Source organism: Micromys minutus (assembly GCF_963924665.1).
Source record: "Micromys minutus genome assembly, chromosome: 19".
In the NCBI taxonomy this organism is placed as follows: domain Eukaryota; kingdom Metazoa; phylum Chordata; class Mammalia; order Rodentia; family Muridae; genus Micromys; species Micromys minutus.
This window is the reverse complement of record NC_137954.1, coordinates 35,045,187-35,059,002: the sequence shown is the minus strand read 5'-3', so window position 1 is coordinate 35,059,002 and position 13,816 is coordinate 35,045,187. Positions and strand designations below refer to the sequence as shown.

General features: G+C 42.9%; 1 protein-coding gene across 1 annotated transcript in view; it reads left to right on the top strand.

The window, feature by feature from the left end:
* The window catches only part of PDE6D (phosphodiesterase 6D), a 42,161-nt gene that overhangs the window by 24,995 nt on the left and 3,350 nt on the right, over positions 1-13,816 (top strand). The window contains exon 2 of the mRNA XM_080933256.1: positions 12,434-12,522. Within this exon, the coding sequence (XP_080789382.1) occupies positions 12,434-12,522 (89 nt within the window). The remainder of the gene's footprint in view (positions 1-12,433; positions 12,523-13,816) is intronic.

Here is a 13,816-nt window from a genome sequence, read left to right as displayed (position 1 = left end):
GCTCACAATCCTGACACCAATTTCTGATTACTATTGCTGTGATGAAGGACCATAACTAGAAGCAACTTGGGAAGGAAAGAGTTATTTAGGTTACACTTCCACATCACACAGTCCTGTTTCCTGAAACATGATCTATAGAAAACAGACCAACCTTGAATTTGATTTGTAGCCCAGGCTGGCCCTAAACAAACAATCCTACCTCAGCCTCCCAAATACGGGGGGCAGGGGGTGAGAGGCAAGCACCACCACACCTGACTCAGAATTATACTTCTTACCAGGGCATAATTGGGCCACCAAGATGGCTCAGTGGGTAAAGGCACCAGAATTCAATCCCCAGAAACCACATTGTAGAACAAAAGAACCAACTTCCAGGGGTCATCACTGGACTCCACACGAGTACCCACATGCATACACAAATCAAATCAATATAATTTAAATGTTTTTACATAGGGCATAATTTTTTAGACGTTCTTTAGGAACCGGAGAGATAGCTCAGCAGTTAAGGCACATACTGATCTTGCAGAGAATTTTAGTTCAAATCCTAGCATTTATGTCAGGCAACTAACAGCCACCTATGTATATAACTTTGCCTCCAGGGGGTCCTATGCTCTCTTCTGGCCTCTTCTGCTCACATAGACACACACAAAATACATTTTTTAGACATGGGGCTAGAAAGATGGCTCATCAGTTAGGAACATTTGTTACTTTTGCAGAATAGCCAGGTTTGGCAGCTTCTAACAACCTATAACTCCAGTTCCAGGGGGATCTGATGATCCCTTCATGGGCACCAGCATGAGCCTACAAACACTCAGGTGTGTATGCACACACACAAGTTAAATAAATTGATAGGAGGGTTGGGACAGGTAAGGTGGCTTAGTGAGTGAAGGTGCTTGCTCCAAACCTGAGTTCAGTCTGGTTCCTAGGACTCACGTGTCAGGAGGGGGAGAACTCCTCCCATCAGTTGTCCTCTGGCTTCCTCACATGCAGCATAGCACTCACACATGAACACACAGGAAAAACAAATACAGTGAGAAAGCATTGTGTGTGTGTGTGTGTGTGTGTGTGTGTGTGTGTGTGTGTGTGTGTGTGTTACATGCATATTAGAGAACAACTTTGAGTTCTCCAGATCAGTGTAATAAGAAAACTGATATGACATGCACACCCACACACACACAAAAAAAAAAAAAAAAACAGTTAAGGTGTACTGGGAATGTTTTGTACATACAGGCTACTATAATGAAGTTCCACAGATAGGGTGTCTTGTGCACAACAGAAGTGTCTCGTGTTCTGGAAGCCAGAGCTCTGAGACGGTACCAAAACAGTTGATTTCTTCTGGGTTGCACTCTCCTCGGTTTGGGTCTTCGCGTGGTGGAAGGACAGGGAGAGTTCTCTGAGGTCCCTTGATAAGGACCAAACCCCACTCATGGGTGCTCCACTCTCATGACCTAATCACCTGATGTTCTTATTGGGAGTGAAAGTTTTAACCTTTGAATTTGATGGGGGCATAGTCACTGTAAGAAATAAAGATGGGATGGAGAGGTGTCTCAGGCTAAGAGCATCTGCTGCTCTTCCAGAGGACCCAGATCCTGTTCTCAGAACCCACATGGGGGTTTACAGCTGTCTGTAACTCCAGTTCCAAAGTAATGGACACCCTCTTCTGGCCTCATTGGGTACCTTACACTCTTCTCTTGGCATGCTTACATATACACAGGCAAAACACTCATACACAAGATAGTAATAAAATCTTTGTTGTTTTAAATCTGTTAGAGATATTTAAGGAGAAAAACCTGATGCTCCTGGTTTAGACTCTAGCTCTCTTATAGTACCGTAGAATATAAAGGTACTGTATATTCAGAGAATTGATTTTTTTCTTTCTTTTCTTTTTTTTTTTTTTTTTTTTTTTTAGTATGGAATAGAGTTTATTTAGGTCATGGGGGAGTTAAGAGGGTAGTAGAGGCAGAGAGAGAGAGAGAGAGAGAGTAGAGGCCGGCCATGAGCAGGTGGAGTGGGGGGAGGGAAGAGGAGGGGGAAGGGCGAGAGAGCAAGAGAGGCAAGAGCTTTTTCTTTTTTTATATTTATTGAGGTGGGGAAGTGTGCATGCCATAGCATGTGTGTGAAGGTCAAAGGACATCTCAAAGGACTCAGCTCTTCCTCCCTAGAGTGATTTAACTCAGGTCATAGGGCTTGGCGTAGGCAACTTTACACACTGAGCTGTCTCACTGATCCAATATTTTTCTTTTAGTTTTTGCTTTTATTATTTTTTCTTAGGAAAAAATGGTAATTTTTATTATCTTATGTGTATGAGTATTTGGCCCACATGTATGTCTGTACACCTAGTTAGTACCCGTGGAGACCGGAAGAGGGTGTCAGATCCCCTGGGATTGAGTTACAGATGCTTGTGAGCAGCTGTGTGAGTGCTAGGTATCTAACCCAAGTCTTCTACAAAAGCAGCCAGTGAGCCATCTGCTTCTGCCTCCCAAGTGTTGGGGTTAAAGGTGTGTGCCGCCACCACCCATTGGAAAACAAGGTTTTTAACGAGGAAAGAGCAGCTCTTTGAAAAACAGTGGACTAGAGTTTGGGAGAGAAAAATTAGAAGGAATTGGGAAATAGAATAGAAAATAAAGTTATCTTTTTACACAGTCAAGGCTGCCCTCAAACTCACATTCTCCTGCCTCTGCCTTCCAAGTGTGGGACTAAAAGCACAAGTCATTATTCCCAGCGAGAAAAGAGTATCCTGATGAGTTTAACAACAAATGCCAGCAATGGGAAATAATCATTGTAAATGGTTTGGTTTTGGTCAGGGTAAAATGCTACAGATAATTAAGTTGGTAGGAAGGCATGTGCTAGGTAAGTGTGCTACCACTAAGTAGCATTCTCCCAACCCCCTAAAAAATCTTTTAGTGCAAAATTCAAGGTGAAAAAAATCTACAAATTACAAGGAATTAAAACTGTTTTGTTTGAAACACTGAAACTACAGGAGCCATCTTTTCGTTTGTTTTCAAGTTAAAATACTCAGGGCCCTTAAATGTAATATCTACTCTATAAGTAGGTTGTGTGTGTGTGTGTGTGTGTGTGTGCGTGTGCGCACACACACACACACACACACACACACACACACACGTGCACATTTGTGCACACTCTTTTTAGAATTAGGCCAGGTAAGTATGGTGTCACATATCTGCAATCAGAAGGTAAAGGCTACACAGTGAGATTCTGCATTGTCATTATCCCCCACCTCACACCCAAAAAGAGATTTTTTTATTTTTATTATTATTATTGCTAGTGCTATGTATTTGTGTGAGCCCGCGCCTGATCTCCTCGAGCTAAAATCATGGGCAGCCACCCAATTCAGTGATGATACCAAACTCTGATCCTCTCCAAGAGCAACACATCCTCTTAAATGCTGATCCACCTCTTCAGCTCCAAGAATTAGTATCTGTATTCTTCTGTAGGTGAAAATGAGACACGGGCTGGAAATTAATACATGAGCAACATAAAGGACCAGAGTAGGCTTTCTGGGTACTGCAAGAGACAGAAGCATAAAGCCAAAGCCAAACACTAAAATCACCTTTCAGTTGCTTCTCTCTTACTAAAAGCTAGAGAGAAAGCAGCTGTGTTGGTACATGTTTACTATCTCAGCACTCATGAGGCAGAGGCAGGACAACTGTCACAAACCCAAGGCTAGCCTGACCTACCTACCTCATCCTGGGCTAGTCAGGACTACATAGCAAAAGCCTTTTGTTTTCTACTCTCTCGTTCCCCAACAAATAAAAAGTCAGGAAGACAAAATAAGGTAGTATGTGGTATTAGAAAATTTGAAAATACTGGTGTTATCTCCTTGTTGGAGGGAGCTTGGTTGAATGGTTGGTTGAGTTTTGTTTGTTTTTATTACTGTTATTTTCAGTCATGTGTATGTGTGTACGCTGTTGCCTGTTGGATTGTCTGGAGCTGACATCACAGGCAGATTTGAGACAGTCTCTCTTATGTAACCCTGGCTGTCCTGTAACTTGCTATGTAGACCAGGCTGACCTAACTCACAGAGACCCACCTGCTTCTGCTGGGATTGAAGGAATGGGCTACCATTCCTGGTCAAAACTCTTTGGGGAGTTTTTAATTCTAAACAATTACAGTACCCCACACTTGCTTTGTGTTCTATAATGTATAAATGCTTTTTTAGGCATTGCATGTAATCCTGGCCCAACCTTCAAGGCCCTGGTTTCTGTTGTTTGTATTTTCAACCTGAGACTAGGCTGGCGAAGTGACTGTAGTCACCCGTTACTGCTGTGCGACAGGTGTTCTACTTCTCTTACAGCTTCCCCTTGGGACTGTACAACAGTGTGCCTTGTGGTCTCCATCTGTGCCTTCCTGACCCAAATAAAGGCCCGAGACTTTTCATATCAACATTTCCTCATTTTAAAAGAATTCTGTGTGTATAATGTCTGTATACTGCTTACCTGCCTGATGCTCACAGAGGCCAGAACAAGGCAATCAGTTCCCTGGAACTGGAGTTACAGAGAATTGTAGTAACCAGGTGGGTGCTGGGAATTGAACCCCAGATCTGGAAGAACCCCGTGCTGAGCTGTCTGTCCAGCCACCATTTCAAATAGATTTAAGCAGATTGCTTACTATTGAAATTCTAGCTGGGCATTACTGTTCATACCTATAATCCCAGTACTCTGGAGGCAGAGGTGGAAGGATCACTGTTGTGTGTGAGGCCATCTTGGTCTGCCTACCAAGGATTTAAAAAAACAAAAACAAAATCAGTGGCACAGTGTATGTGGTAAATTACATAAAACTGTGACTATCTGCCAGTTAGTTTTCTGAGTAGTTTAACAGCCCTCCTCCTGCTCATTCCAAGAACCATATCTACTTAGACAACCATAGGACACTTAAATAGCATAAAAAAATAAAAACATGGAATTAATTTACAGGCTTCCTTTTTGTTCTCTTCTGTCCTGGCCTGTCTCCATTCTGAGTTGTAGACAATGTTTCTAGGTACATCCTCCACACCCCCACTCCTTCCACTGCATCTTTCTTGTTCCCTGTGTGTGCGTCTCGTTTTTTCTCTCTCCCTTCTGTGACTTCTCCACTTCCTCTCTTTGCTCTCTTCCCTTTTTCTAGCTTCTCTCATTCTTTCCTCTTCAACTGGCCAGTGAGGTTCTGGCATGTTCAGTCATTCTGTCTATTATATAAAAATGGATGTGACCATTTCCATTTAAAACTAAGACTCAGGCTGGAGAAATGGCTCAGTGGCTAAGAGCACTGACTGCAGAGATCCTGAGTTCAATTCCCAGCAACCACATGGTGGCTCACAACCATCTATAATTAGATTTGATGCCTCTTTTGGTGTGTCTGAAGGCGCTGACAGTGTACTCTTATAAATAAATAAATAAAACTCAAAAAAAAAAAAAGAAAAGAAAGAAAGAAACTAAGACTCCTAGAACCAGTGTGTTTATTCAAAATGCCTGTGGGTTTAAGCAAGAAAATATTTAAAGTTCTTGTAGCTTGTTTCCTTCATTCACATCTCTGAAAGAAATGAACCTGGTGCCCATTCCTCTGACTCAGTGACTCTCAACCTCCCTAAAGCTGAGACCCTTTAATACAGTTCCTCATGTTGTGGTGACCCACAACCATAAAATTATTTTTATTGTCACTTCATAACTGTCATTTTGCTGCTGTTATGAATAGTAATGTAAATATTTAATATGCAGGATGTGTGATATGTGACCCCAGCAAAAGTGTCATTCAACCCCCAAAGGAGTCGCAACTCACAGATTGAGAAGCACTGCGCTAACTGGTTTCTCCTGGCCCCTAAGTTTTCCTTTTGCACTTGGCTACCTTCCTCCACCACTGCCTTCTATATTTCACGTCCCACTCCAGCTCCTGTATTAGTTCATCTGAATCCCTCTGTTTGTTCGCTTGTTTACTTATTTTATGCATGAGTGTTGTTTCTGCAGGTTTGTATGTGTACCACACCAGGTGCCTGTGGAGGCCAAAAGAGTGGGTGCTCTGGATCACCAGAACTGAAAGTGCAGATGTTTGTGAGCTGCCATGTGACTTCTGGAGCCCAGGCCCTCAGCAAAAGCTGGAGTTCTCTTATCTATCCACTGAGCCACCTGTCCAGCCTCCACATATGCACCTTAACACACACATACACACACACAACACACACACACAGATTTATAAAACTTCCCCTTTGAGCTAAGAGCCTCCCATTCTTTCATGTTATTTACTCTATCTTTCTGAAGCTCGGTACTTTGCAAGCTTTGATTTTGCTCTGAAGCTTATTGTTTTATCCTGAAACTTATTTTTAGTGTGTGTGTGTGTGTGTGTTGGAGAGGGAGCCTGTGACGACCACAGCTTACACATAACAGTCAGAGGACAACTCATGAAAGTGGCTTCTCTCCACTGTTTGGGTACCAGGGAAGGGTCATTAAGTTTCATGGCAAGCACTTCCACAACCCTGAAGGTTATTTTTAAAGCTGTTGGTGCTTTTGCATGTGAGAGCATTTTACTTGGTCTGGTCACTAAAGAGGGAGTCCTAATACCAAGAGGTGCCCTCCTCCAAAGGGATACTTCCTCTGTTCATCCTCCTCGCAAGCACCAAGAGGCCTTTACAAGGGAGATGACCTGGCTGACCCAGAGTGTAGTGCTTATAAATAGTTCTAGCACCCCCTCCTTTAAAGCCAGTCGGCCTAATCCTCACTCTAAATTGGAATTGACTTGACCTTTGAGCCTCAAAACTCAGGTCACTTTTTCCTCTGAAAATGCTGCTGAACAAAAAGCTCCTAAAGCAAAAATATTTAGTTGATTTTTATTTTAGAGTTTAATGCATATGGGTCTTTTGCCTACATGTATATCTGTGTACCACTTGCATGCAGAACCCATTGAAGTCAGAAGAGGGCAGTGGATCCTGGAACCTGAGCTAGAGGCCATTGTGGCTTGTGACAGGAATTGAACCTGAGACCCGGAAGAGCAGCCAGCATTTGTAACTGCTGAGCCATCTCTCCAGCACCAGAACAAAGATGTTTTCAACCTGAGATCAGTCATCAGATTGTGTCTTTCACGTTTGAAGGCCAGCTCTTCTCATTATCTGGGGGAAATGTATCTGGTTAGTTTTGTTTTAGCTTCTTTTGTTTCTTTTTTTTTTTAAGATTTAATTTGTTTATTTCATGTATGAGTACACTGTAGCTGTCTTCACACACACCAGAAGAGCAGTCAGAGCTCTTGCCGCTGAACCATCTCTCCAGCCTTCATTTTTTGTTTTTTAACACGAAGCCTCACAATCATGTTTCAGCCTCCCCCATGCTAGGATTGCAGGCCTGCCAGTCAGTTTGTTTGCTCCTTGGGGGTAGTTCAATCCCTGTCTGTCTGTCTACCTGCTCCTCTTCCCAGTTTCTCCCTCAATTCTTAGAATGAACCCAGAGATCCCAGGACATTGAGAAGCTAGCCCCAGCCTCACTTTTCACTCCTAACTTGAAGGAGGCTTAGTCACCTTCCACTCCACCACCCTCGGATAGAACACTCTTTCATATTTGTCTTCTTTGGTGTCCTTTATAGTAGATAAAATCTGACAAGTCCTATCACTGTGGAATGAAACACTTGATCTAGATACTGGCAGTTTTCAGATTAGGGTACATTAACGAATTGGAAGTTGTTGAGATAATCAGGACATTTTTATGTCTTTGAATGCCTTCCTGTATGTATGTGCACAGTGTGTGTGCGATGCCTGTGGAGTCCAGAAAAGGTGCCAGATTCCCTGGCACTGGAGCTACGGGCCGTTGTGAACCACCTGTCTGTCCAGTTCTGTGATGGTCGTTGCCTTCTTTTGATCTCTCTGGGCCCCTGCACTCATGCACAAGTCCACACAAAACCACACACACATATACCTAATTAAAAACAAGGACACAGGCCACATCAGGCAGCTCACAACCAACCACCTTTAACTCTAGCCCCAGTGGAGATACTTTGGCTTCCATGGATACCCACACACATGCATATAATTTCTTTTTTCTTTTTTTTTTTTTTTTTTTTGGCTTATAATATAATTACATCATTTCCCCACTACTGTTATTCCAAACCCTCCTTCAAATCATGACCTCTTTTTTTTTTTTTTTTTTTCTTAATTGTTGTGAGATACATAGAGCTTTAAAATAATAAAAATAAATCATTTGTATCCCAGGGTTTTCTTGCTGACCTGGGCCAGGGGCATTTTCTCACCCAGACACAGCTTGAGCTAAGACTATTTCATTTAAGCTTTTTCCAGATGTAGCTTTTTGCTAAGCATGCCTTGGCTGCCTGTGAGTCGGGAATTGAGATAACTGCCTTTGTATTTGGTCTTGTCTTTTAACTTACAGGCTGATGAGCATGTTGCTGCAGTGGGCACATAGGACGCTACTCTGAAGTGTTGAGAGGCCTTTGCAGAGTAGGCCAAGCAAGGACAATGTCTTCTGAAAATCTGGGGCTTAGGGCATCTGGGCCAAATCTGAGCTCAGAGTTGGTTGACGTGGCAACAGTGTCAGCTGTTTTCTCCATCTAAGATGGAGACGTTTTCTCTTACAAGGATGGGTAGGCAGGTTTTTAGTACTTAAAATCGTGTGCTATGACCTAAGTAGAAGTTTATACATGGAAGTTGCATTTAAATTCAGTTACTTAAAGGGTAGGAGTTTAACTTAGTTGTAGAGTTTTGCTTACCATCAAAAGCCCTGGATTCTATCCCCCAGAACAATAAATTGGTTAACTAATTTGAAATGTGGAGCAAAGGAAGTAAACTGAATAGGTAAAGAGGAACTCAGTGGCCCAGAGCATGGTCAGGCACTTGAGAGAACTGGTTAGGACCCACATATCCAGAGGAAAAGGGCGTGCATAACACTGGCTCCTGGTCTAATTACTCAATAACCCTAGCCTTATCTTGTGTATCTCCTGTGTAACAGCAAACTGTGGACTTTCTCCGGGTGAATGTCACCCTGTCACCCATGTTATGTACAGCAGCTGCGCTGTGCAGGGGCCTCAGCTGACCTCAAGTCAAACAATGGGAGAGTGTAGCAAAGATCTGCCTGAAAGGTAGAGGGGCCAGGGCCTGCACCAAAAACCACGCAGCAAGAATGGGCAAGTTGGTATGTGTGCAAGCTCACACTGAGCTCTTCCTCAAATGCTTGTGCAATGCCAGTTCCAGGACCCCAGAACTGAGGTTTCCAGTGTCAAAGCCTAGGCCACGTGCTTCCCTCAGCTGTGCGTAGGAGATCCACACCTCCTAGTCACTGAGGGGCACAGCCCAAGCCTCCCAGAGGAGGGGGTGGCATGGCATTTGTTGCCAAACAGAAAAAAGGCCACATGTAAGCTCCCTTTACTGCTCAGCCACCTCACAGAATATTCCTTTGCGTCTTTTACAGACCACTTTTTTGCTTCCATAGCAATAATTTTCCTTGTCAGTCATTTTTAAAAGAAAACACTTTTTTTCATTGAATTTGTGTGTTGTTTTTTGGGAAAAATTAAGGTCAGACTAGCCTCTAACTCATGCTTTCCTCACATGCAACCCAAGCTTTCCTCACACTCAGTAGGTAGACAAGGTGACCTTGAACATCTGACTTCCCTTACAAGCACTGGCAGTACAGGTCTGCACCACCATATCTGGCTTTGTTCTGTTTAATTCTGTCTTTGGATCTTAGGCCTCTTAGACTAGTCTCTAATTCTCATATCTTTGTAACTCCATTTATTTATGTATTATGTCTGTGATGTCGGCACATGCACTTGCACCACAGCCAAATGGAGAACTCAAGAGGACAGCTTGCAGGAGTCAGCTCTCTCTACATGGGTTTCAGGGGTTGAAATCAGGCCATTAGGCTTGGTGGCAAGCCCCCTTCACCCACTGAGCCATCTCACCAGCCTTTGCATTAGATTTCTTGACTCTGGTACCAAAACTTGATTTTCTAGAGGTCTCTTTTATTCTCTAAATGTGTTATTACTATCTTATGTATTGTATCAAACACAGAACATAGAAAATATAAATATTTAAATTAGAAGCTTTTTTATTAATTTATTTATTTTATAAAATATTATTATAGCCACAAAATTTGTTTAGAAGCTATTTTTGACTAAAAAGATATTCAGTTGATTATCCCATAAACTCTAGCAGCCATGAACCACAAAAATCAACTAAAATATAGAAAATCTGTTATGGAACACCTGGCATTTGTGTCATATCATATCTTTCTCATGTTTAAAGATTGTTTATGTATGTGTTACTTATGTTATGTGTTTGCATGTGTGTGGGGGGGTTACATGGCTTCAGACACCCACAGGGGCCAAAAGAGGACATTAGATCACCTGGAGCTGAAAATATTGCTGGTTGTGAACCACCCCATGGGGTTCTGTAAACTGAACTTTTTACCTCTGACAAAAGTAACCGTGTCCTAACCACTGCGCCATCTCTCCAGTGATACTTTTTATTTTAATTTCTTTTAATGTATATGAGTACACTGAAGCTGTCTTCAGATCTTCAGACACACCAGAAGAGGGCATCAGATTCCGTTACAGATGGTTGTGAGCCACCATGTGGTTGCTGGGAATTGAACTCAGGACCTCTGGAAGAGCAGTCAGTATTCTTTAAAGATTTATTTATTTATTTATTTATTTATTTATTTATTTTATATATAAATTCATTGTAACTGTATTCAGAGACACCAGAAGAGGGCATCAGATCTCATTACAGATGGTTGTGAACCACCATGTGGTTGCTGGGACTTGAACTCAGGACCTCTGGAAGAGCAATCAGTGCTCTTAACCACTGAGCCATCTCTCCAGCCCCCGGTGATACCTTTTTTTTTTTTTTTATTGGATATTCTCTGAATTTACATTTCAGATGTTATACCCTTTCCCCAATCCCATCCTCCTCCCCATCCCATTGCCTCCATGAAAGTGCTCCCTCTCCCACCTCCCAACCATCGTCTCCCACCTCAGCACCTTGGCGTTCCCCTACACTGGGAAAACTACCCTTTACTGGACCAAAGGCCACTCCTCCCACTGATGTCAGACAATGCTGTCCTCTGTGGCATATGCACCTGTAACCATGGGGCTCTCCGTGCAAACTCATTGGTTGGTATTTTAGTCCCTGGGAGCTGTGGTGGGTTTGGTTAGTTAATTTTGTTCTTCCCATGGGGTTGCAGAACCTTTCAGATCCTTCAGTCCTTTCTCTAGCTCCTTCATTGGGGTCCTTGTGTTCAGTCTGATGGTTAGCTGCAAGCATCCTCCTCTGTATCAGTAAGGCTCTGGCTTGAGCCTCTGAGGAGGCATCTATATCAGGTTCCTCCCAGTAAGCAGCAATAGTGCTTGGATTTAGTGGCTGCATATGTGGTGGATCCCCAGGTGAGGCAGTCTCTGGATGATCTTTTCTCCAATCCCTGCTCCACTATTTGTCCCTTTATTTCCTCCCATGAGTGTTTTGTTCTCCCTTCTAAGAAGGACTGAGGCATCCACCTTCTGACCTTTCTTCCCTTTGAGCTTCATAAGTTCTTTGGATGGTTTCTTGGGTATTCCGAGCTTTTTGGGCTAGTATCTGCTTATAAGTGAGTGCATACCATGAGTGCTCTTTTGTGAACCTCAGTCAGGATGATAGCTTCAAGTTCCATCCATTTGTTAATGTGTTTTTAATATTCTTTTTTAAAAGTTTACATCTTGGTCTGCAGTCCCTTTTTTCTCCTAGTTGCTTTGGCTTGTTTTTATAGTAAATGTCTTGATTTCTGATGCTCCTTGGCTGACCGGAGTGCGCATCTGTGTGTGTCTCTCTCTCCGCGTGTGCATATGCCACAGTGCTTTTGTGGATGTCAGAGAGGTCAGAGGACAACTCCTGGGCATCTGTTCTGCATTTCCACCGTGGGATCCAGAGGTCAAGCTCGGGTTGTCAGGCTCCTGCAGCAAGCACTGCTGAACCGTCTCACCGGTGCTCACTGTCTCCTCATACTAACAAGCTCCGGGAGAGCTCTGTGGTAATGAGTGACGCTCATGGACCGTGTGTACAGCTCAGTCCTTTGGGGGGTACCCTGATATCTGACCTGTCATATTTTTAACTATTTTTTGGCTGATGAGATTCCTTTGATACGTTTAGGGTTTTTTTTCACTATTCTTTGAGTTGTTTTCTTTCCCTCGATGCTGGGGTTTGAAGAAGGGCCTTGAAACCGCTAAGCAAGTTCTACACTGAGCTGCGCCCCAGTCCATGTCTCTGAGCTCTTACATAATGTGATGGAGATAAAAATCACTGTGGGCCTCTGCCTCCTCCTTTGCATGTCCTTTGGACTTTCCCACATATACTTAGCTGCTTTGATGGCACTGAGAAGTTGAACAGACTTGCTACAAAATAAACAAGAGTTGAGACCCCTACCCTACACAGGCAGGGTTGCCCTCAGAGCCTCCGTTTTCCTTAATCATACTTGATCAGAAATTGGATGAACCTTCGGGATGCCGAAACAGGGAAGATACTCTGGCAAGGAACAGAAGACCTCTCTGTCCCTGGTGTGGAACATGAAGGTACTTTGCAGCCCCTTGAGTGTACAAACTATGCCCAATGCCAGAACAGACCCTGGCATCAAGGAGCTAAAGTAAGCACGCTGCTACTAGACAGGTGAGCCCTGCAGGCAAACTGAGAGAACACTTCTTGTTCCATTTTTACATTTCCTTCTCTCACTCCCCAAATCCACTTTAGCACTGGTCCATACCCAGATCTGATGTGATAGCATATTCCTGTAATCTCAGCACTTTGCAGGTGAGGTAGAAAGATCAGGAGTTCAAGGCCAGCCTCAGCTATATAGTTAATTCAAAGCCAATCTGGTTTGAATTTGAGACATGAAATCTTGTCTCAATCTTGAATAACTGACTGCTCTTCCAGAGGTCCCGAGTTCAATTTCCAGCAATCACATGTTGGCTTACAACCATCTGTAATGAGATCTGATGCCCTCTTCCAGTACGTCTGAAAACAGCTACAGCGTACTTATATAATAAATAAATAAATATTTTTTAAAAAGAAAAGATTGAGGGGCTAAAGAGATGCCTCAGCAGTTAAGAGCACTGACTGCTCTTCCAGAGGTCCAGAGTTCAATTCCCAGCAACCACATGGTGGCTCACAACCATCTGTAATAGGATCTGGCGCCCTCATCTGGTGAGTCTGGAAACAGCGACACTGTACCCACATACATGAAATAAAATCTTATATATATATATATATAGAGAGAGAGAGAGAGAGAGAGAGAGAGAGAGAGAGAGAGATAATAAAACAAAAAAAAAGATTATAACGTTTTTAAAGATTTTTTATTTATATGAGTACACTAGCTATTTTCAGACAAGAGGGCATCAAATTCCATTACAGATGGTTGAGTCACCATGTGGTTGCTGGGAATTGAACTCAGGACCTCTAGAGGAGCAGTCAGTGGTCTTAACCACTGAGCCATCTCTCCAGCCCAAATTACAACTTTTTCCAGAAGAAAACTTTTATTGTTATCTTTCTGGAGGAAAAAAAGGAAAGATAAATCATTTCAAGAAATCCAAAGATAAAGAAGGCACTGACAACCTGCACAGAGAGAGGATGTTCATAGCCTAGGCTTGCCAGAAGCAGCTAGATGAGGCCTGTGGAGACACCAGATTTGGTGTTTTTTGACAAGGAATCACGTGTGTTGACCAATTAAATCTCTCTGCCTTCAGCTGGAACATAATGCAGTTACCAAAGCATTTAATGAAACCTAATTATCAAAACAAATTTTCTAAGGCGGCCAAAGGAACTCCCAGGATGCTGAAGTGTTATACCATGGTTCTCATTTAGAAAGGTACC